The sequence below is a fragment of the Mastigoproctus giganteus genome, chromosome 8, assembly GCF_048544385.1.
Source record: "Mastigoproctus giganteus isolate SK-2022 chromosome 8, ASM4854438v1, whole genome shotgun sequence".
Lineage (NCBI taxonomy): Eukaryota > Metazoa > Arthropoda > Arachnida > Uropygi > Thelyphonidae > Mastigoproctus > Mastigoproctus giganteus.
In genome coordinates this window covers 135141471-135166836 of record NC_143582.1, presented here as the reverse complement: position 1 = coordinate 135166836, position 25366 = coordinate 135141471, and the positions used below count along the sequence as shown (strand labels likewise).

Below are 25366 nucleotides of genomic sequence, written 5' to 3'. Positions count from 1 at the left end.
GATTTTCAAGTATCATTTAATTGGTAATAAACTTTTGGTAATAAAGTGTAAATTTGGGCTTTATATCTTTTATATCCTCTGGATAATATTTGTCGATTTTTGCTTATAAGAATCACCGTTTATTAGGATCAAAATTCAAAGCCTAATGTTTGAAAGTGTGTGTGTGTGTGTGGTATGAGTGTTTAATGGCGCACAAGCTGTGTGGCTATAGTGCACCTATTCATAGGAATGTTAAAAATAATAATTAATATGAAGCCAGCTGAATTTCATTTCAGCTCAGAAACTATTTATATTCGATCATAAATTCCAATTTCTTTTAAAAAACAGTAAAGTTCATTAATGTTTGCTTCCTCTCCAATGATATGATTTAATGTCATCGATTCTTGGAGATTAGCCAGAGAAAGAAACATTGAAGTTCGATGTTGTTGATAATGTGCACACGCCTGAGGATCGTCGCCAGCAAGTAGATGGAGGTGAGTCAGATGAGTGTGGCCTATTCTAATCCGTGCGAGTACCACTTCTTCTCGCTGAACTGTCTGAATGCTTGAGTGCCAAAATTTTGGATCCTGTTTCAATTGGAAGAGTTTATTATTTGTTTGTTTATGCCATAGCTCTGTCCACTGTGCATGGTATCTGCTTGGATTATGATAATCAGAATCAGAAGACAGAGATTAAATCTAAAGTTGATGGATTTTTAGCAGAAATATCAGCCAGTTTATTCCCTTTAATGCCTGAATGTTTTCAACAGCAAACTCCTGATTTGATTTATAACAGGGTGATCCTTATGAGAGGAATTTTGCATGGCTCTAATTGAGCTGAGAGAGTCTGTGTAAACTAAATATTGTGCAGATGGATGAAGAGTCAAATTTTCTAGAGCTAATTGAATTGCATATAATTCTGCAAAAAAAGCTGCTGTACTCAGGTGGAAGAGAAGCTGATATGACAGAGGGGAAACACTGCTGCTGCTCCAACAGTTGAATGAGATTTGGAACCATCAGTATATATTGGTAGAAAGTCAGCATAGTTTTGAATATAGCTAGCATGGAGTTGTTGCACATTTAGAGTTGGTAGACAGTTCTTTCCCCATTGAAGAAAATATGTATCACATGTCAGTTGAGGAAAGGGGGTCCATGGTGGAGGAGAGTAATTTTTTACCTCTTGCCTATTGTGGAGAGGAACATTCCAATTCTGTGTTATCTCAAGGAGCCGTAGGCCTGCTGGTCGTATTTTACTTGTTTTATTTCAATAGAGATTGTGAAATGGTGGATTAAAGAGGTATGGCTCAATAGGATGCAGAGAGCAACTTTGTATTTTGGCTGCATATTTAAGTAATAACATTCTTCTGCGGAGGTACAGAGGGGGCTCATGAGTTTCAATGTATAGACTATAGGTTGGAGATATCCTATAAGTGCCAAGAGCAATCTGCAGTGCATTGTGTTGTATAGGATCCAGCCAATGTAATACACTCCTTCAGGAAGAATCATAAACTGGAGCACCATAATCCAAAGGGGATCTAATCAGTGCTCTATATAAGAGCAGCAAAGTTGTGCGATCTGCTCCTCAAAAGCAGGGCAGGTAAAGCTCTTAGCATGTTCAGCTTTTTCAGACAAGTAGTGCATATTAATTTAATGTGCTCAAAGAATTTTAACTTGCTGTCAAGGATCAATCCCAAGAATCTGATAATTTTGGCAATCAGAATGGTGCAATTTGATATCCAAAGTTCAGGGTCTATATGTAATTTGCGTTGATTGCAAAAGTGGATCGCAACAGTTTCTGATGGGAAAGACAATATCCATTGAGCTCAGTCCAATTTTGCACTTTATTGAGTCATCTGCAGTTGCCATTCAATAGATCTCATGTTCTGAGAATGGCAACAAATAGGGAGATTGTCAGCGTAAAGATATGCCTCCACAGTATTTGGGAGTTCTTTTGTAATGGAATCAATTCTAAGGGCAAATAGGGTTGCACTCGGTACTGACCTGGTACTCCTTCCTGCGAGAATATAGTAGAAAGGGAGTTTTGATATCGAACCTGGAAAGTGCGGCTTTGGAAGAAGTTCTTATTAAATATGGGCAGGTTGCCTCTTAGACCAAGAGCATGAAGGTCACTGGGAATGCCATACTGCCAGATGGTATCAAATGCCTTCTCTATATCTATGGAGACCATAACAAGATGTTCATTTTTTACAAAGGCATTGCGAAATTCAGATTCATCCTTGATCATCAGACCTAAGGATGATCTCTTTTGGTGAAAGCCATGTTGACAATTACTCAGTAGATGAGTAGATGTTGAGTTTCAATGATCCAAATGAGTAGACTGTGGATAATTTTTTCGAGAATTTTACCAAGGCAACTTGACAAAGATATTGGCCTGCAACTATAAGGACTGGAGGGATCTTTTCCAGGTTTCAAAAAGGCTAAAGCTGTAGCATGTTGCCAGGAGGCTGGAAAAATATATTCCAGGAAGATCCAGTTAAAAAAGACTAGCAGCAGTTATAAGTTTATGTTATCAATATGCTGCAACATGGCATAATATATGCCATCTGTTATGTTTTCAATGTTTATGTTATCAATATGCTGCAACATGGCATAATATATGCCATCTGGCCCAGCAGCACTGTTTCATGTTGTTTTGATGGCCTGTAAAAGTTCACAATATTGAAGAGGCTGATTATATGGAAGTGACTGTGAGTTGTCTTAATTTTATGGAATTCTGGAGTGTAGTTTGAAGCAGCTGAGACTTGGGCAAAGGTTGTGGCCAAGGAATTTGCAATATCTAAAGGAGAAGAGAACACTTGCCCATTGCATTAAAGAATTGGGGAAAGGATGGTTGGAAACTTCCCAGAAAGCTGCCTAATTTTCTTCCATATTAATTGGAAGTTGCTGTTTCTATTGATAGTGGATGCAAACCAAGTCCATGAATCTTTCTTGGCTTTCCTTTGAATGAAACATGCTTTTGCCCTTAGCTTCTTGTAGCTAATTAGATTGGGTGTATTTGGAGATCAATGAAATAAATTAAATGCTTTGATTTTTTTCCTTCTTCGCTTTTGTGCACTCTTTGTTCCATCAATAGTTGAAGTGCCATCTGGTCGGGGTATATGATAATGAAATTGAGTATTTAGCTGCAACTAAAAGACGGGATGTGATATAATCAGTGACTTTTATTTATGGGCCATAGTTGAATAGCTTTTTTGTCCAGAATGATTGCTGACTGAAATTTGGCCCAATTGGCTTTAGAGAATTTCCAGTTACTGCAGTTTTTTTTAGAGAATTTCTAGTGGTTGGTCTAATGGTGGTTGTGTAGTAAGTTACAAAAAATTGGGAAGTGGTCACTACCCATGGGAACATTCAGTACGTACCACTCTATAGTTGGGACCAATACTGGAGAACTAATTGAGAGATCAATTGCTGAGGTGTGTCCATATGGGAGCTGTGTCCATATGAGTGTGTGCACCAGTATTATTGAGTATGGTGAGGTTTCGGGTCTCTAGAAATCTTTCAATGAGTCTACCCCATTTATCTAACATTGGATCGCCCCATAAGGGGTGATGTCCATTAAAATCCCCTAATATACAGAAAGGTGACGGAATCTGTATGAAGAGATCTTCAAGATCTTTTAAACAGTAAGTATGGTTTGGTGGCAAGTATATTGAGACAAGTGTTATGGCAATATGGAGAGTTATACGAACAGCAACAGCTTCTAATTCGGTCTGGAGAGGGATATATTTAGTTGGGATCTTTGAATTTATGAGGATTGTCACACCGCCATGGGAAGCATTAGCTGTATTACAATCTCTTCGATAAAGGCAGTAGTTCTTTATTGAAGGAGAAATTTGTTAAGATTAGGTAAGTTTCCTGGAGACAAAGGGCAACTGGAGAAAATCTGTTAATCAGATCTTTTATATTGTCTGTGTTGCAACGAAAGCCTCTGCAATTCCATTGTAAAATGGTGGGCATCATTTAGGTTTTGTTGAGGATGATTCAGCTAACTGTTTTTTTGTATGGGGAGCATTTTTTTTCGGTCTTTTTTTGAAAAGGTGGGGCGTCCAACATCCATTGTGTCATTTGCATGTAGTTCTAGTTTCCTCAAATTTTAAATGGGCATCAACTTCCATGCTTTTGGTGGGCGATTCAGTTTTCTTGCTCTCTTTAGTGGTTTTCAATTGTTCACTGTCAAGCAAAACCTTTGCATTATCGGTTGGGATGGTAATTGGAGTGTTGGTCGCTTCGCTAGTTTTAGCTTGAGGTGTCTTTTCCAGAATTTGCTAGTGTAATTTGGCATGGGCATGCAAAGTGCATGTGCATGCCAAAATTATGGATATGCCTTTGCATAACCATCATTTTAAAATGGCAAAGGATAATTGTATAATATACATTAATCAAATAAAAAAATCTATACCTTGAAGAGATGAATTCTCACACTTTTCAGCACTGACATCATTATTCTGCTCCTGAGAGCTATCTGTTATCAAATTATTTTTTGGTGTTTTATCTGTAAGTACGTGATTCACGTCAGTACAATTTTCAGGTTTAACATCATCTTGAAGCTTTTTGATTCCATTTGCACACTGTCGGCAATACTGCACAGAGCTAAAATAATAAATATATATAAAATATATATAAACAATGGCTTTTATGTTTCAACAAATTTTACATGGCTTAAAATTCAATTAATGAAAAATGGCATAAAAATACTACCACATTTCATAATAAAACTAAGCTGATAGTATTCTGATTACAAAAGAAGTCTGTAACATAAGATAGTAGTTCACAATTTATCAATGAGAGTATTCACAGTAATCACTAATAGCTATTATATTTAAAACAATTTAGTAAATGTATACAGTGCATTATATATTTCAGGAGAAAAAATTTTTATTTCTTCAATTAATTCATTTTTTTTTTATTTTTATGTGATTAACAGAATCAAAGTAAATAACTAATCATCTTGTTGCCAATTAATTCCTAACTGGTTAACTTATAATAAAAAAGACAAGTTTGGCCAAAAGCCTCAATCTATAAATAGTCATTAAGTAAATGTTAAACATAAATAGCACATAGCTGTGTGGGCATACTGGGTTTGCTGCTTATGGATCCCATATTGTGGAGACACTTCATTGTGAGTTGCCTTGGACTTTACTACTCTTGATAAAAAGCACTTCTCCAATGAAGAAGTGCAACACCAAGGAACTTGCAGCAGTGCTTCCAAACAAAGTCAAGACCTGGGTTAGGATAATGGCATAAACTTTAAATAAAAAAAAAAACATTATATAGTACTCCACTGAGATAACTCATGGCAAAGTGCTCCACAAAATGAGACTGATGCACTAAGTAGCAAACCAGTTGACTAAATACAGAAAGAGGCTATACTCAACATGTACAATGATTAATAATATGTAAAAGTAACTGTTTTCACTTCACTACACATACCTCCCAATGTAATAATCACTCCACATGTATAATATTCCCAAAGGAATTAATCTTGGAAGCCACTAGGCTTTTCATGCCAACTAAGAAATACAGTTCAAGATTTAGGCCTAAATGGTTGTTAGATGAACTAATGAGACTTGCTGCAGAGAAGAAAAATGCATGGAATGAATATAAATTATCACGTGGCACAGAAGCCTATGGTAGATATTAGCTAGTCTGTAATCAAGTCACAAAAGAGGTTATGCAAACAAAGGCAAACTACAAGAAACCTTTGGCAAAGGATGCAAAAAAAAAAAAAAAACAGCAAAGACTTCTTTACTTATGTAAACTCTAGTTATGTAAAAAATGCATCTAGGGTCAACTGTCTTGCTTTTTTTCTTACAATCGCATAGCATCTCGCTATAACAAGTTAAAGCATTTAAAACAGGTCCCTTCACAATGCAGCTTTGTTGAAAATCTGGATCATTTTCTGATAAGACATCTAAAGCATGAGTCACTTTATTTAAACAATTAGACAAGGTCTCTGTTGTTAATATCCTCTCTCTGGGGAAACCTCTTCATTTTCTAAACTGTTTACTTGTTCCTCATTTGTTAGTGTATCACCATGGCTACTTAATAAATCCTGAACTTCAGCTACATCGACTTCTGCAAAGCCTATTGCATGTGCCATTCGAATAACTTCTGTGCTAATTGCAGGAATTTCACATTTTACTCCATGTTCTGTAACACTGGGCCACATTTGTTGTCAAACACCATTAAGACACTGATCTGTCATTTCATCTCAGGCTTCTTTGATATTGCTGATTTCTTTCATAATATAATTTTTCAAAAAATTCATTGACTGACTGTTGTGTTTCATCATTACCCTCAATCAGTTTACTAAAAGTGCATCTCAGAATAGTACGCTTTAAAGGTTGCTATAATGCCCTGATCCATTGGTTGTAACAGCAAAGTTGTGTTTGGCAGGAGAAACAGCACTTCAACAGGAATGCAATGTTTGAAGTGAGCCAAGATTTGAAGGATGACCTGTTGCATTGCCCAGTAGCAAGTGCCTGGGGTTCGAAATTATTTCATTCACAATAACATTGAACAGCAGGCAAAAATAGTTGAAAAACCAATCGGTAAACAAGTCCATTATCACCGAGGCCATACAATTTAATTTCCATATTACCAGAAAATTAGATTTGGAGAATCCTTTCATAGCTCGAGGCATTTCGGGATAGTAAACAAGCATTGGTTTTGGCTTCATATCCCCAGATGCATTTGCACCCAACAACAATTTCAATTGGTCCTTGGCTGCTTTAAACCAGGAAGCTCTTTTCTCATATCAGGAGATCAAAGTTTTGGAAGGCAAGCATTTCCAGAATAGCCCATTTTCATCCACATTGAACATCAAATTCTGTGGGTATTTTCCTTGTTCTACTATGGCTTGCAGTTGTGCAAGAAATTCTGTTGTTGCCTGGATGTCGGCACTTGTGGCCTCACTAGTCAGTTTAATGCTAAGAATTCTTGCACATTTTTTGAATTTCTCAAACCAACCGCAAGAAGCCACAAAAGTTGCGGTGGTTTCCTCAGCTTCCTGGGCCTTTAAATGGTTAAATAGGTTTAGTGCTTTGTGTTGAATTATCACCTGGGTGACTGGCATATGATGCTGTCTCATATCATCTACCCAAACACTTATTTTTTCAATATTTTCTATAATGCTTTTCTACATGTGTGTGTTAATTTGGATGCGGCAATGTCACTACAATTTAGCACACACTGCTTAACTTTATCAGATTGATTTAAAATTGTTTTTAAAGTTGATTGTGCTAGCCCCAATGTTGCACTACATGGCATTTCTTTTCTCCTGCATCTATCCTACTGACGTAGCCGAGTGGTCTGAAGTGTGAGTGTGGTGGCACATGCTCTTTGAGTGGACCGGGGTTCAAGCCCGTGACTGCTAAATACGATTTAACAATTTATACTGATTGATTTATTGTAAACTCTACTGACCTGATGAATTTATGAGGATTGTCACACCGCCATAAATTCAAATGATGGTCGTGCCAGAGTATAAACAAGAACATTTTTATAATCTGCATTTTGGTTTCTAAAGATATTGTTTCCGTTTTCGTGATATATTGAAAAATTATTATTCATTACATATTTAATAAAATATATTAAAACAACTACAGTAGGTATGCACAATATCAATGACAATTAACCACTGCTCTGTATATCATGAAGTGAGTTCTATTTACGTCAAAAATCCCTACTACAAACTTTCGCATGCACCATTGGGTGTATGTTTTGCAGACTTCATTATAAAGGAGCTTTGTTACCAGAGGATTTGTTAACCAAGGTATTACTGTATTTCGCATCTACATTTCACACGAGGAATTCTTTAGTGAAGTGGAGGCCAGAAGTTTATCAAACTCTAACAGAGAACTAAATGATTTTGTAATAGCTGAAAGGAAAGTGGAGGAAAAAATTGTTCAAGTTAAACATAAGAAAGGCACAATGGGGTGGATGAGATCTATCCAGTTATATTAATGGATGTAGCAGAGGAAGTAAGCAAACACTTAGCCATAATTATGAGAGCTTCCTTAGATTCAGGGGAGGCCCCATGGACTGGAGATGTGCAAATGTATCCCCAAATCACAAAGGAGGATCAAAGGGTGACATGAGTAATTACAGATCAGTTAGTTTATCGTCTGTTCCAGGGAAAATAATGGAGTCACTGGTTAAAGAAGCAATGCAGGATCATCTACACAAGATTAGTTATACTTCAGACACAGCATGGGTTAGTTTAAGGGAAATCTCGCTTAACCAATTTGATTGGATACTACGATGTGGTCACAAAGGAACTGGATGTAAAAAATAATTTTGAAATCATATACAGTCAGTCCTCGTATAACACGTGTTTACATTACACAAATTCGATCATACACGATTTATAAATAGGGGAACGATATCGTATACAACATGAACCGAATTTGCTTAAACACGATTCGCCTTTGTGTTTACAAGAAATGGCAGTCGTACCGGAATCACCCCAACTGAACGCAACACAATTGGAATGAAGAGAAGATTCTGAAAATGTATTTATGTTTTTTATATCAGTGAAGGGGAAACGCATTTCACCAAAATAACATAAAATTCCAGCTATCGGTATAATCACAAATGCAATTAGATAGAGTTTATTACCAGTTTATAACAGATTCCACTAGCAGGAATGCAACTGGAAATTGCTTTTTGTTTTATGGTAGTAACCCCCAGAAATGTGCTTTAGTAAAATGTGAGCTAGTGAGGTAGAGTTGTTTTTGCCTTTACAGTGTTGTTTATTCAGTTGCTACAAGCGCACAGCTTTGTTTAAGTGTATCAAGCGTGCCTCCTCGTTTTGTAATTGTGCTTTATTCCCTAAAAATGAGTAAAATACTTAAAAGATGTGAAAAGGAAGCGTCCTGGTGAAGACACTCCAGATTCAGAGAGAAAAAGAAAAGCAATACCGATAAACAGAGGTAGACTGGGTCGAAAATTCTTACCTGGGAAAACTTGTAGTGGCCTCATACTAGCGTTTATGGCCAAAATCACACCGGCCTCCGACCCACCATGGTTTCCCTGGTAAGGCTTATGGCCAGACCGCCTCTGACAATAGAGAAAAAATATGAAATTGTGAAATGCTTTGAGCGAAATGAAAGACCATGTGATATTGCACGTGCTACAGGCCTAAATGAGGCAACGCCAAGAATTACAAAGAATGTAGAGAAAATAAAACAACTTTTATAGCAGGAACAACTCAAAGTGTAATTAAAATCCATTAGATTAAAACATAAAGAATTGGAAGAGATGGAACGGCTGTCATCTGTTTGGATAGAAAATCAAACAAAAAACAAGTTTGCTTACGATAAAAGCAAAAGAATTAGCAATATTTTATTATATAATAGTCGTAATAAAATACGTAAGTATTTTATTACAATTATTATTTGTGTTTAGTAATGTTTTGGTTACAAATGTGTGTTCAATCTTGGGTGGTCGGCACCTAACCCTATTTTTCCCATAGGGACTGTTGTTCATATTGCACGATTTTGCATTGCTCGAGGGTTTCTAGGAACACAACTATCGTGCTATACGAGGACTAACTGTACTTAGATTTCAGAAATGTTTTTGATATTGTTGCACATGGAAGACTACTGTACAAATTGGAGCAGTATAGCATTAAGGGAAAGTTGCTGCTATGGATAAAGAGATGGTTGAATGCGAGAAGACAGAGTGGTAATAAATGGACTGCTCATGGTTGACTAAGGTTATTAGTGGAGTACCCCAGAGTTCAGTTTTGGGACAATTGTTGTTTTCTATATTTATCAATGATACTGATGAAGGTATATCAGGCTTAATGTCCAAGTTTGCAGATGATACAAAGGTCGGCAGGGTTGTTAATGATAATAAAGACATTATTACACTGCTGCAACAGGATATAAAAAAGTTGGGCTGAGAGGTGGCAACCGAAGTTTACATTGGCAAATGTAAAGTACTGCATATGGATAGCAGTAACCCCAGAGTACCATACTAACTGTGTGGTACTACACTCAGGGTAGTAAAGAATGAAAAAGACCTGGGGGTAATTGAGCAATCAGATAAAGTTTTCTGAGCAGTGCAGACATGCAGCTCATGGACTCTTGTCAATGATATATAGGAACTTTGCTAGCAGGAATAAAGAGGTGATTATTCCTTTGTATAAGGCAATGGTCAGGCCACACCTTGAATACAGGTCTGGAGGGTTCATTTTAGGAAGGATGTAGAGCTGCTGCAACGAGTACGAAAAAACGAAAAAATCGACAACTTACCGGTACATTAGAGTAAATTATAAATAATTAAATAATCAATTTAACACAATTCAAATCAATTAAAACAATTAAAAATCAAATTAACGCAATTTAACAAAAATATTCAAAACGATTTTCCTTCCTGAAGCTGACAACGCTTTTCGACCGACTCGTGATCACAGGAATGAAAATTACCAAATCAGGCTAAACCTGCAACTTAAATAGTGATTATATGTCTTCGCGCATGCGCGTAAAGGTCCACGCATCGGAGATCAAATATGGCCGCCGAACATTAACAGAATTTTTGTGTAATTTAATTTCAACGGTTTCTGCAATTAATAGTCGCGTATGATTACATTGAACGTTAAGTATTTTGGCCTCGTTAAATAAAAAAGTATGTTTTTTGTTAATGGCATGAAAGGCTAATTCTGACGCTGCTGAACGAGAAGCACGAACTGAGGCTTCATGTTGATTTACACGAATATTAAGAGAAAATCGTGTTGAACCTTGGTAAGACGAGTCGCAATCACTGCAAGAAATGTTGTATACCAGATTATTAATTTGTGTTGCGAACGCGGAAAGAACCGAGCGATTGTTCAGTATAGTGTGTAATTTCCATATTGGCCTAGCTACAATTTTAAATTCGGTATTTTTAAAGAATCTGTTAAGCTGTTTGTGCCACTGTTCAACATATGGGACAGAAATAAAGTATTTTTTGATATCACTATTGTTGACTGGTGTAGTATTTTGTATCCTATCCTTAGCTTGTACCCTAATTCGGTTTACTGTGGTAATGGAATAACCCCTGTTCAAGAATCTGCTAGTTAATATTTGTATTTCTGAGTCCAAAGCAGAATCAGTCGTTGAATATTTATAGGCATTTAGAAATTGATTAAAGATAATCGATCTTTTGTAGGTGAACGGGTGATAGCTATTATAATGTAGAAGCATACCGGTGTTTGTAGGTTTTCGATAGATGCTAAATTGTATTTTATTCGAGTCCCGGGTAAGCGTGAAATTTAGAAAGTTTAATGACTTTGTATCTATCCTCCCTTTCCAATGTAAATTTGAGTCTAGAATGAATATTATTAAACAAATGTAAAATGTCTTGGATAGTACTACTATCGGTAATAACTAGAACATCGTCTAAATACATCCCATAGTATGTGATACGGGGTCGAAAAGGTGTCAAATGTATCTGCTCAATCGTTGAGAGATAGATCTCTGACATTAAGCCACTCAGGTTCAAACCCATTGGTAATCCAAAAATTTGTTTGTACACCTAATTAATTTTTAAACTCTTATTGATTATTTCATTCACTTCCCGTCTCTCCAGTAGTATACAATCGATACACACAATTATGGGAGATTTTTTGAATGGCTTGGTGCAAAATTACATTAAATTTACGCTAAGGTACTCGGCCCAAAGTTACCATATTTCTTTCCTAAAATATTGCCTTCAAAACAACCTAGTTCCAAAGTTTGCCAGGGTGAATTTAAATCAAAAAATTTCAGGCATAAAACAACTAACACTGGCAACATCGCGTAGTATTGTTAAGCTTGCCTTAAAATCTTGATATTCGAATAAACAAAAATACCTTTCCCAGGTTAAGAAGCTTCGCGGTAAATTAAAAAATTATCTACATCCGAACGATTGGTCTGTATTGAAGACCTCCATAGATTTGCGACGGGAAACACAGGCCTCAGAAATAAAAAAACTGACACGTTAATAAGTTGCAAACATTATCGGATAGTTCAAGACACGTTCATGCGAATTCTAACACATTGTTGCGGGCTTGCGACTAAGTTCATATGAGTTGGGTGACATCCCCCCACAGACACACAACGTACTACCACAGAATATGTCAGCTAGTTCACGAACACCCCCTCACCCAGTATCCAAAGAACCGACATATCAACAGGTTACAAATCTTTCCTCGTGTACACTATCGCAGGACCAGATTTCACTTTTATCCAAAGGACTAAATTATAATTTACCACCTCGAAAACTGCCTAAAAAACAATGCATAATTGATATTGAATTTGGACTTCGGAATGTTCCACAAAAAGATGTATTTATTCAACAAGTTAACCAAGTAGTGAATAACATAAAAGAAACGCGACTTCCTAAATTGAATACACATGACAGTTCAGCTTTACGAGAACTTCGGGGAAATAAGGACATTATTATACAGAGGGCAGATAAAGGAGATACAGTGGTAATACTAGATAAACATGATTATATTAATAAGTTAGATTCAGTTGTGTCAGATACCTCCACTTATCGCGAAGTAGACCCGGCACTGTTTACCAATTTGGTCAATCAGTACAATAAAATGTTAACCACGTATCGAAAAAACGACTACATTACTGAAGGAATTGAAGTCCAGAACATAATACAATATTCCTGCACTTTTCAGTCAGGTAAAATTACACAAGACTGGATTTCCTATTCGACCTATTGTTTCCTACAGGAACTCGGCATTTTCATCCTTAGCCACACATGTATATAACATTATACATTAAAAAGCGTTGTCAGCTTCAGGAAGGAAAATCGTTTTGAATATTTTCGTTAAATTGCATTAATTTGATTTTTAATTGTTTTAAATTGATTTGAATTGTGTTAAATTGATTACAGGCATACCTCGAATAACGAATAGGATGCGTTCCACGAAATTACTTCGTTAAGCGAAACTTCGTTTTCAGAGGTAAAAATACTATGGCCAGAATAGGGATACGTTCCTAGGTAAAGAAAATGAAAAGCTTTTTTTTCGAACAAAGAAAAGTTTTATTAAATAAACAGTCAACTTACATACAAAGTGAAATCACATTTTAAAATACGAGTCTAAAGTTGATTGCTTATGCTTTTTTTCTCTTTCATTTAACACTGATCGCTTAACAATAAAACTTCTTCCTAAATCAGGATCATTTTCACTAAAAAAATTTAAAACATTTTCAATGTCATTTAAGCACCTTTTTAAATCTTTAGTTGTTAACACTTTTTCAGCAGGAACTTCTTTAACTTCGTCTTCATTATCTTTGTCTTTGTTGCTAACAAGGTTTTCTAATTCTTCCACTGAAAAACCATCATCTTCTGCATTCAATAAATTTCTAACATCCTCTTCATCGACATTTTCGAAACCTATTGATTGAGCCATCTGGATAACTTCATTTCTAATTTCTTGGATGTTATTTTCTTCTTCTAGTACAACTTCTGGCCATATTTTGCGCCAAACTCCATGTAAGCATTTCTTTGTGACTTCTTTCCGAGAACTATCAATGTTTTCAATTGCGTTTTTAATGGTGTAGTTTTTCCAAAAAGTTTTAACTGTCATTTCCTCTTTATCCTCTAGTTCAGTTAAACTGCTTAATGTTCGACGCAGATAATAAGCTTTAAATGATGCTATTACTCCCTGATCCAATGGTTGAATCAGGGAAGTTGTGTTTGCTGGAAGAAACACAACTTTGACAGGAATGCATGTGTCCAACGTGTTAAGATCAGTAGGATGTCCCGGAGCATTGTCTAACAACAAAAGAGCTTTTTCTTCAAAGTTGTTTTTTTGACAATACCGTTTTACTTCAGGACAAAAGTGGTTAACAAACCAATCAGTAAATAACTCCTTGGTAACCCACGCTTTTCTATTTGCTTTCCATATTACAGGTAAATTCATTTTTATGTTACCTTTTAACGCCCTCGGATTTTCTGAATGGTAAACTAATAACAATTTTAATTTATAATCGCCAGAGGCATTTGATCCAAAGAGTAACGTTAAACGGTCTTTGGCTGCTTTGAACCCAGCAGCTGATTTTTCTTCAATAGAAATGAAGCTTTTTGTTGGTAGCCGTTTCCAGAACAAACCGCTTTCGTCAACATTGAACAAATTTGGTGGAAAATTTTCACGTTCAATTATTTCCTTTAGTTTTTCTGGAAACTTCTCCTGTTAATTTTACACTATGAATCCTGGCCCGTTTTTTAAATTTTTCGAACCAACCACGAGAAGCCCCAAAGGTTTCCGTAATTTCTTCAGTTTGTTTAGATTTCAGGTGATTAAACTGGAATATTTTTTATGTTAAATGGGGCTTGAAATTGCGGACTTCGTTATATCGAAGCTTCGTTATCAGAGGTAACGTTAACCGAGGTATGCCTGTATTTAATTATTTATAATTTACTCTAATGTACTAATAAGTTGTCAATTTTTTTGTTTTTTCCGTTTTAATTTCTGGAGGGTATCATATGGAAGTGTTCTACGTACTATATTGAGGTAAACTCCTCTTATTATTTCACTAATGTCAATATAACACATATTTAAGAGTTCTTCTGTGATTAATAAAACAGGCAAATAACAATAATTCATGATTTATGTGTTTAGTAAACTACAAAGGCTGCTGAATAAAGAATGATCATAATTTTTTTTTTTCACAACATATCTTTATTAATCATCCACATTTTAATGGTCCTTTTCAAAGTAGTCACCATTTGACAAAATGCACTTACTCTAACGTTTTTGCCATTCTACAAAAACAAGTTGGAAGCCATTTTCTGACATGCATTTGACAATTGTCTCCAACATCTTTACAACTTCTTCTAACAACTGGAAATGTTTTCCTCACAGCTCCTTCTTTAACTTTGGAAATAAAAATATAATAATAATGAAAATTTAGGGCGTAAAGTCAGGGCTGTAGAACAGAGGAGGCACACATTTGACACTAATACTGGATAAGTACCTGATGACATAATGAGCAATGTGTGGTCTCACACTGTCATGATGCAGCATCATCCATCCACCTGTGTTGGTTGGTTGGTTGTTTGGGTTTTTATGGTGCATCAGAAACTAGGGCTATAATGTGCCAAAACCATGTCCACACAAGATAACAGCAAAAATGACTGTGTCCTATGCGGAGGCGAAATAGAACAACTTCCTCTCTATGGTCCCTGCGTAGACTAGACTGCCAGTGTTCGATAACAGGCTTTAAATGATATAGCTTGTTTGTGACCTGCTCATGCCAAGATTGTGGCCATTGGGAGAGTGATTTATCATGTATTAGCTGCCTGTAGTCTGTATAGGGGACTAGGGGTGGAAACACACTACTATCACTTCACTTCACTTGTATACCATGTCTAATGTCAAATGTGGGGGAGCTATATTTACCAATTAGTTTATTGCTCGGAGACGCACTGTTGTTTGTTTTGTTGTTTTGTTTTGTTATTTGGTTTTTAGGAGCATTAGCAACTAAGGCCATATTGCTCCGGGATATGCGGTGGTCATTCCCTGACCTTTCCGCATCCTCCGTATTTGGTGATGACGGGCTCGAACCCCGGTCTAATCAAGAAGCGTGTGCTACGCACTGCTGCTCCTTCCCACCTGGCTATGGAGGCGCATGCACTGTTGTCATTGGCTGTATTCGCAAGATAACACGTTGGGCTTCAAGGCCAAATGACATTGTCAGGAGCTCAGATTTTTCTGTTCAAACAGAAATTTCATTAGGCGTGACAAGAGGAAAATGGAGGAAATGCTAATAGAAAATTAAATTACAAGTAAATAATCTGTTTTGAGCACAGAAGTAAGAATATCCGAAAACAAACAACAACATCAAGGACCTTGCCCCTGTGCCTATTCTGAAGCACCCTCCACTTCGACCAGCTACTCGTCGCAAATGCCCAGTCACAGGAACACTCAAAAATGGCCAAAGGAGGAAAATAGACCAACAGAATTACAATTAACAAATTGAGAGGATGAACAAGCCGATCATTTCAATTTAAACAACTCATAACACTTTCTTACAAGTTCAATTTTTAGGATTGAGAAGTAGTTTTTTGTTGTAATTAAATATCATTAAAAATTTTTGTTTCGTATTTTGACAGAATAAGTCCTTATTCAAAATTAAACTTGCAGTATTTCAACTTTCCTTAAACATACAACTAATTTTTCCTTAGCGCTGATTGAATTTCGAAATTGCGTATTTTGCCCTTGAATGCCATCCTTAATTGGATTATATAGGAAATTAAATTCTTCTTTATTCATCCGTAAATACATCTTTAAACGATTTTCATCTTCTTCTAAGTCCTGCAGTAAATGATGGAATTTGCCCTCTTCTGTTCTCTTCCAGTTTATGTCATGTATCCATTGCGTACTCTTTTGTTTTCTCTCGGCTATAAGAAAAGTGCATGCATTTTCAAAATCCTCTTCAAAATCTGAAGAAGAGGACGAGCTGTGGTAATTCATTTTGCTTCAGCTTTCCTCATTGTATATGACACATATACAATGTTACAGGTTGTTAGACGCACCCCTTTTGGAATTATAATAAAATTTCCAAGATACCCCTTTTTTAACATTTGAAATGGGGTATTTGAAAAAAAGCAGAAATCATAAAACACTCTGTTGAGACGATTATTTAGGAAGAAAGAATTAAATGATAAAGTTGTTGTTGAAATGAACCCTTAAAGACTCAAAAATGACATTCTATCCTATTTACAAAGAGGGTTATAAAATATTTATATTATGCTTACTTTGTAACCATTTACATTCTACTTGACTTCTTTTTTATTTCATTGTAATGGTTTAAGGCTCAGGCAACAAACTTTTTTTTTTTTATTTAAAATTCCCAATATAAATATCGATTTGCTGTATAAAGGATATGTTATGTTGAAATCATTCCGTAGAAATAATGAGACAAAAGACCTCAAAAATAGCACAGATGTCTGGATAAAAATTTTAAATGCATATGAAGTACACATTTAATCACAATATTTCATGCAAAGAATTTTGCACATGTGCACTAAAAAATGAAAAACTGTTAAAGAAAATTCGCTCAAATGAAATGTATTGCTAAGTAAATATATATTTTTTTTTCATAAAATAAATCAGGTTTATTGTAAATAATTATGTAAAACATTTTATGTTAATATTTATAGATTTGATACTAGAGAGCTATTAAGTGCTCGATATTTCCTATATTATATTATATTATGAATCAACAGGGCTTACCTTTATTTTAGATATAGGAAGCTTCTTTTCCAACTCTCCTTGTCCAACTCGCTAATAATTCATGGGGAAGGCGATATCAATTTTGCAAGACATTGTCATAAAGTTAGATTTTGGAGGTCTAAACTGGCTAATAATTAAGGATCGATTTTTTCTTTTTGGTGCTGTGGCATGAATTTTGAGTTAAATTTAGGGGTCTAATAATTGGATATGGGGTGGGGGGGTGGGGGTTATTCTCTACATTCCTTAAGTCGGACTAGAACTTTTCGGGGTGTCATGTTCACAGGAAGAGAGCTACTCACCTGGCTACTCACCAGGGGTGTCATGTTCACAGGAAGAGAGTAGCTCTTCCTGTGAACATGACACCCCGAAAAGTTCTAGTCCGACTTAAGGAATGTAGAGAATAACCCCCCCCACCCCATATCCAATTATTAGACCCCTAAATTTAACTCAAAATTCATGCCACAGCACCAAAAAGAAAAAATCGATCCTTAATTATTAGCCAGTTTAGACCTCCAAAATCTAACTTTATGACAATGTCTTGCAAAATTGATATCGCCTTCCCCATGAATTATTAGTGAGTTGGACAAGGAGAGTTGGAAAACAAGCTTCCTATATCTAAAATAAAGGTAAGCCCTGTTGATTCATAAGTTAATATTTATAAAAAGTTTCCTTTAGTGTTTATAACTCTTGCAATAAAATTTTCCGAATTAAAGCATGGACTATATAATTCGGTTAATTTTATTAAAATTTGACTAATTTTGCATTCCACAAACTTATAAAAATCAACAAAATATAGAAATAAAATGGTTGTTATTAAAATTGTTCGGTTTTCTTAAGATATAATGCGAGTACCCCTAAATGAGGAATGAATACCCCAAACATAAGCATGAGTACACCGAGATCAAATTTTTAATCTGGCCACCCTATGTTACAGTGAAGCTTCTTCTCTGACCAACTTCACAGTTTACACTAAACAGGGACATGACGAGGTCCCGTGACGTGATAATAGTGTGTTTCTGCCTTAACAGGCAAAGACTGTTGTGGGGTTTTGCTGATCCGGTTGTGGCATCTGCCAGTTCATTACCCCTGATCACAACGTGGCTTGGGATCCAGCAGAAATGAAGGTCAAAAGAATGCTCAGAAAGAGAGTGTAATGTCTGCTAGATCTGGGTCAGGAATAGATGAGGATTATGCCTCGTTCCCGACAAGGCCTGCAGTATACTTAGAGAGTCACCTTTGGTACTTGAGTTTTAATGTGGTCCAAGGCTAACTGTATAGCATACAACACCCACCTGTGTGCAGTTGTTGTGGGTGTTTATGGTGCAAGGGCTACTTAATGCCATATTGCACCTACCAAAATAAGTGAGGCTACATGTGATAACTGTCCTGGGAGCAGTTAGAATCGCTAAAACATTTGAATTCATTTTAGGTAGGAGAAAAATTCAGAGTTTTGCATCATTACTTATGATTTGGCTGAGTGATAAAGGTTCTTGTAAATCTGGGAAGGAACTGAAAGCAGACTGTCTATCATTGTTGAACAAGCTACATTCAATGAATACATGCTTTACTGTTAGTGGTTGCAAGCAGTGCATACACTGCAGAGAATCTTTTCCTGTGTTCAGAAACAGATGAATGAGATAAGCATGACCTATTCAGGTTCTGGTGTTAGGATTACTACTTCTTTTCTATTTTTATGGAGGCTAGTAAGTCCATAATTGTGGTTCAGGTTTCAGTCAAAACAGCTTGTTACGTGTTTGCTTTTTCCACAGAAGTGTCTGTTGTTCCATACATATTTTTTGTATGTTGCAACTATAATCAGGATATGGGACTATATCATTTGTTGAGGCTAATGTTGGAGGGATGTTTTGGAGCATCATTTGCACATTCATTTACTGAAATACCACTGTGACCTGGGATACAAGAAAAGACAACAGTTTACTGATGCTCATGAAAACGTATCAACTCATGTCCTACGAGCTTTAATAGAGAATTATAGAGTGAGTTGTTTTTGAGAGCTAAATGAGCACTCTTGGAATCTGTATACAGTATGCTTTTATTGATTGACAGGAGTGAAATATTTTCCAGGGCAAGCTTAATGGCATGGCATTCAGCTGGAAGTGAAATAGAAACAGTTGTGTTAGAGAAGACAGCGGCTGCAACCAATTTACTGCCAGACTTAGAATCATCAGTATAGATCTTAGAAAAGTGGGAATAATTTTGTGTGTGAAAAAGATATAGTTGTTGGATGTTAATATCTGTGAATAGCACCTTTTCCTCATTGCTTAAAGTAATCATCATAAGGTGTGAAATTAATTTACTGGGGACCTGGATCCCTTAAATCTCTGATTATGTTACAAATGTGAACATTTCAGTATGCTGTTATATTCTGTAATTTGATACCAGCAGGTCAAATTATTCTGGGTTTGTTTCCATTGTGGGTTGACAACCATAGATCATAGAGTAGTGACCAAACAGGATGAGTGGGGATGCTTTTAATTTTAGCTGAGCAGTTTATCAGTAACATATTTCTTCTAATACTGAGTGAAGGTCCACGAGCCTCAACACAGACTTTGAATTTGTGATGTTCTGTATGCGCCTAGGGAAATCTTAAGCAGAGTGTTCTGTTGGGTTGGGGGGCAAGATGTGCTAAGGCACTCATCCTAAGCAGAGTCATAAACATGTGCTCCACAGTCTAGCCAAGAGCAAATTAGAGTCCTGTATAAGTGGAGCAGAGTATAACAATCTGCATCCCCATGAGGTGCTAGAGATGACCCAGAGAATGTTCATTTTTTTTAATGCATGTAGTTCGTAGATATTTGACATGCTCTTGGAAATTTAACTTATTATCAAAAATTAGCCCTAGGAAACAAATACCATTCATGACTGGAAGAGGATGACTGGCCAAGTTTAGTTCGGGTTTAGATGCATTTTGTGCTTGTTGCAGAAATTTATGGCTGCAGATTTGTGCTTTGATAGTCTGTATCCATTCTGTGCCATCCACAGTTCAATGTTATTTACTGATATTTGTAGATGCCTCTCAATGTAGCTCACGTTCTGGGAATGACAGGATACAGTAAGATCATCAGCATAGATGAGTCAACAGTTTGGAATTCTTGTTTTGTTTGTTACTTGATTTTTAGGGGCATTAGCAACTAAGGCCATATTGCTCAGAGAATATGCGGTGGTCATTCCCTGACCTTTCCGCATCCTCCGTATTTGGTGGTCACGGGCTCAAACCCTGGTCTAATCAAGAAGCACGTGCTACGCACTGCTGCTCCTACCCACCTGGCTACATTTGGAAATTCTGTTTGTGATACTGTTTATTTGCATTGCAAATAAAGTGGCACTGAGAATGGGGCCTTGTGGAAATCCTTCTCCTATAAATATATATTTGAGACAAAAATCTACCAGTATCTAATTTGGAATGACCTGTGTCAGAGGAAGTTTTGAATAACATATGGCCTCTCATATCAACAGAATGGAGATATCTCAGGATGCCATAGCAATGCGTCTCCAAACAGAGTTCCCAAAGCATTCACAATCTCTGCAGGAGTAGAGATGTCCTTTCCATTCCAGTTAAAAACAGGTGACGGTAACATAAGGTATTTAGTAGCCACTATTCTTTTCCAAATTAGTCTGACATTGGTATTTTTGTTGATTAATGAAACAAATTTTATCCAGCAGTCGTTTTTAACTTTTCACTGGATGTAATATGCTTTGGCTCTAAGTCTCTTATAATTAACAAGGTTAATTATAAGAGACTTATAATTATATAATTATAATAATTATATTATTTAAACCTCTTTAAACTTTCTTAGTCTTCATTCCACCAGTGAATGGTATGTCTATGGTATCTTAATTGAGACTATAGGATGGTGGCTGTTGCAGCTGTTAATATCTGCAATGTGATATGCTTGGTGACGGTATCAACAGGAGAAGACTCAATGATGTGACTATCAAGAGACAGTTTATATATTTTGTCCAGTCTGCTTTGGAAAAATTCCATTTCATTTGTATTTCTGTTGGTTTGGAATGGGTGGTTTGAATTCTGCACATTACTGGATAGTGATCAATGTTGAGAGGATTGTCAAGTGCTGTCCACTTGATACTAGAAAAAGGATCAGAGAGCAGACCGAAATGTCTATTGCAGAGGTTAATTTAATTGCAGAGATTCATTTTCATACTGGTTAATCCAGTAGGAAAATGAATCTCTTGAGTCTGTGAGTATGGCTACTCCTCCATAAGCAGTATCTGTAAGAGACCTACCTTGCCAAAATTGAGTATAATATTTAGCTGAAGCAGATATTTGAGATGTTAGATTTGCCTCATGTACCCACAGGATAATAAAGATTATTATCCTGAGACATTTAAAACGTCCAATTCAGAAATGATATCTTTGGAGGTGTTAAGGGTGTCATGAGGAGATGACTTAGTAGGAACCCCACCAAATAACATAAGTTTCAGTAGAGATTCATAATGTGAGCAGTTGATCGTTTCAATTAATAAGTCACCAGATTTGAGTCTTCATAATATTTTTGGTGATCTGGCTACACTTTCTAAGCATTTTTGAATATAAAAAGGGGATAGTGTACCTAGTGACTGATTTGTTAGTGAATGCAGTATAAGGAAAGATATTCTATTTGAGCTACATCTGTTTTAATCTTCTTTCGGGTTAGCCTGTCACAATCAGGTTGTTACAAATCCACAGATGCAGGATTTTCAGCCAAGGGAGGCAGGAAAACTACTCAACACTAAAACCAGGAAAAAACAAGTTGTAAATTTTGTCATACCTTGTACAGTTTCCCATTTTAAAGCGACTCAAAACTCTGCCATCACAATTTTCCAAAATGTAATTGAACTTTGTTTACATTTATTTTTCTTCTTAAGTTTATTATATTAACAAAAGCTGTTCAATTGGTCATCCATCTAACTCTGTACACAATGATGCAATAACTGAGGAACACACTAAAAAGTCTCAGAACTTTGATAACCATTCAAACATTGATAAACATTGTTGTTGCAAGCAATTTGGATTCATAATAGATGTTGGGCTTTTTCTTCAACCAAGTCTCTTGCACCAGACTTTTAAGATACTCCCTAAGAAAGAAATCAAAGAGAGTAAGGTCTGGTGACTGGAGTGCCCATGAAATATGACACATCCAATCCAAAGCTAAAGTGTGGAGGTATACCATCATGCATATATGACATTTTCCTATGACAATGGATTTGGGGCAGTATGTCCTCCAATAATTTATGCAGCGTCTGCTCTTGGAAATCACAATAAATTTGCCCCATTAACAGTCAAGGCAGGACAGGCAATACTAGGAGGCTTTCTATGCTCCAAAAACTACTATAAACATCACAATATTGTGTTTATAATAGCCATAACACACAATGCCTCATCTATTAATAAATTTGATTTGTTAATAGATGAAGCAATGTATTAATCCATGTCCATGTGCCATAAAAATGAGATGAAATCAAATTTTCATTTGATTTCATCTCATTTTTATGGCACATGGACAATGCAAGTCATAATAAACCAAGTCCAAAGATAAAATACAGTATAAATGTATAAAAAACAAGTCAGATAAACTCTGATAGAATGTATAAGCTACTGATGGATAAAATTAGGATATTTGACAAAGATGTGTTCAAAGTTTAAAATAGTGCCACATTATTTGCAAATAGAAGGGTTATCAGTTCTCAGCAGAAAAGAATCTGTAAGATGACTGAATCCTATGAGGAGCTGAGCTAGAACAACTTCTTTATAATTTTGGCACAGACTATATTTGCCACAGTTCGATTAGCAGTTTTATCTTGTATAATTTATTTAAAGCCTGTCCATGCAATGAATGCTGCCATTGCATTAGCATTAGCATTAGTAGAGGCATATGATGCAAGAAAGCAAGCTTATTCAGCATCAGCCAAAAAAAAAAAAAAAAAAACCCCACTCACATTTCACCCCTCCGTTCGTTCGAAATACCTGTCCAGTTGAGCTTTAAATTTGTTTAGGCTATCAACTTCAACAACAAGTGATGGAAGTCGGTTCCACCAACCAACCACCCGCTGGCCAAAGGCAAATTTCCGCACATCTATCCTACATCCGTCCTTCCTCGATTTGAATTTATGCCCTCTGAGGTGATTATTCTGAGCAAGATGATGAATCCCATTGGCATTGAGCATGCTCAAACCATTCAAAGCCTTATACACCTCTATCAGATCACCTCGCCGGTGGCTAGTCTCCAGACTCTGTAAATTGCAAAACTTAAGCCTTTCTTCGTAAGAGCAACCCTTTGTTCCATTCACTAATCTTGTTGCCCTTCTCTGTACCCGTTCCAGCAGCTCTACATCCTTCTTGAAATGAGGCCTCCAGACCTGTATACAGTACTCAAGATGTGGCCTAACCATTGCCTTATACAAGGGAATAATCACCTCCTTATCCCTGCTAGAAAAATTCCTGTATATCATTGACAAGACACCATGAGCTACTCTTGCAGCTCGTCTGCACTGCTCAGAGAACTTCATATCTGCCTGCACAATTACCCCCAGGTCCTTTTAAAATTGGGAAAAGTGTATTTTGTTACTAGCCAGTAGTCTGTGTAGGGACTAAGAGATAATGGCTAATCAAGATTATTACTGATTTCACAGCAATATCAGCTAAATCATTCCCCCTGATCCCAATACAGTTTCTACTGTACCCAGGACAGAACTGGATGTGGATTATACCATCACTAATAAGGCCTGCTGGTTGGTTGGTTTTTTAGGTTTTATTGGCGCATTAGCAACTAAGGCTATAATGCGCCAAAACCAGGTGATATATAAAAAATTTAAACTTTCACTGACCTAATTACTTAGGTCACCAAGTCAACTAGCCACTGAAATCTCAGGAAACTAGGTGGCAGGACCTGCCAGAGTAAACTACAACTACTGGGTAGTTGTAGTTTACTTCGCCCCGTGGAGGTCTGCCTCCACGGGGCGAAGTGTGGGCAACGTCGGGCCTCAGCAGGGGTCTGGCGGCTAAATGGCCAGAAGAACAATGGTACACGACATCACACACCCCAAGATCCATATACTTTTAAATCTCTGGCCTTTACAGTGAACTGTATCACACCACAATATAAACTATGCGGAGATGGGGGAAACCCCTGGTGCCGTTTGACCCTAAACACACTTTACATGTCAATGTATAAAATAACTAAGGTATAAAATGTAGAAAAGATAAATCAATAAAGAAATAACAATAACATGTAAATTTTAAATACAAGTAAAAACCTTTATTGATTTAAAATAGCTAAAAACAGCAGACACATTGTCATTGTCGGATAAAATCTGACTGAGTGTATATGGCTCAGTCAGATGATTAAAAGCAGTAAAACGGATATTGCTAAAATCTGGACAGTCAACTAAAATGTGTCTGATGGATAAAATTGTGCCACAGGACTCACACATAGGAGGGTCATCAGCCCTCAGCAAAAACGAATGAGTCAAATGACTATGTCCTATGCGGGTCTGGGCAAGAACAACTTCCTCCTTACGATTCCTGCGCAGACTAGACAAGACTGCCACGGTTCAATTACAGGCTTTATACGATATAATTTAGTCGTAGTCTGTCTATTCCACGAATCCTGCCATTGGGAGTGTATATTTTGGTGTATTATTTGCCTGTAGTCTGTATAGGGGACTGACCGGCAGCGGTTATTACTGGGAACTGCGGTGTCAGCCAAATCATTTCCCCTAATCCCAACGTGGCTAGGAATCCAGCAGAGGCGATATCATATTCACGTTCACGGAGGAAGTGAATCTTCTGCTGAATACTAGACTGAACTGGATGAGAATAATATCTCATAGTTATCAAAGCCTGTAACATGCTGAGAGAATCGGAATATAAAATGAACTGTTGGTATTGGCATTTACTAATGTGATCCAAGGCTAACTCTATAGCGTGCAGCTCTGCAGTAAATATGCTGCATTCAGAGGGAATCTGCTCCGATGTAGTGGTCTCTGTAAAGACAGCAGCAGATCCCACATATGATTCCGACTTCGAACCGTCTGTGTAAACTGGCGCGAAGTCAGAATGTTCAGTTCGGTGTGCTAAATAAAGCTGCAGGTAGACAGATGATGGAGTGTCCGACTTCCCCCA

The 25366-nt window shown here is 36.6% G+C and overlaps 1 protein-coding gene across 5 annotated transcripts in view; it reads right to left on the bottom strand.

Annotated features, from left to right (window-relative positions):
- Window positions 1-25366, bottom strand: part of LOC150081835 (E3 ubiquitin-protein ligase CHFR-like) — a 352893-nt gene that overhangs the window by 83279 nt on the left and 244248 nt on the right. For all 5 annotated transcript variants that reach the window (XM_090378929.1, XM_090378930.1, XM_090378932.1 and 2 more), the window contains exon 11: window positions 4399-4589. In XM_090378929.1, coding sequence (XP_090235055.1) covers window positions 4399-4589 — 191 coding nt within the window. The remainder of the gene's footprint in view (window positions 1-4398; window positions 4590-25366) is intronic.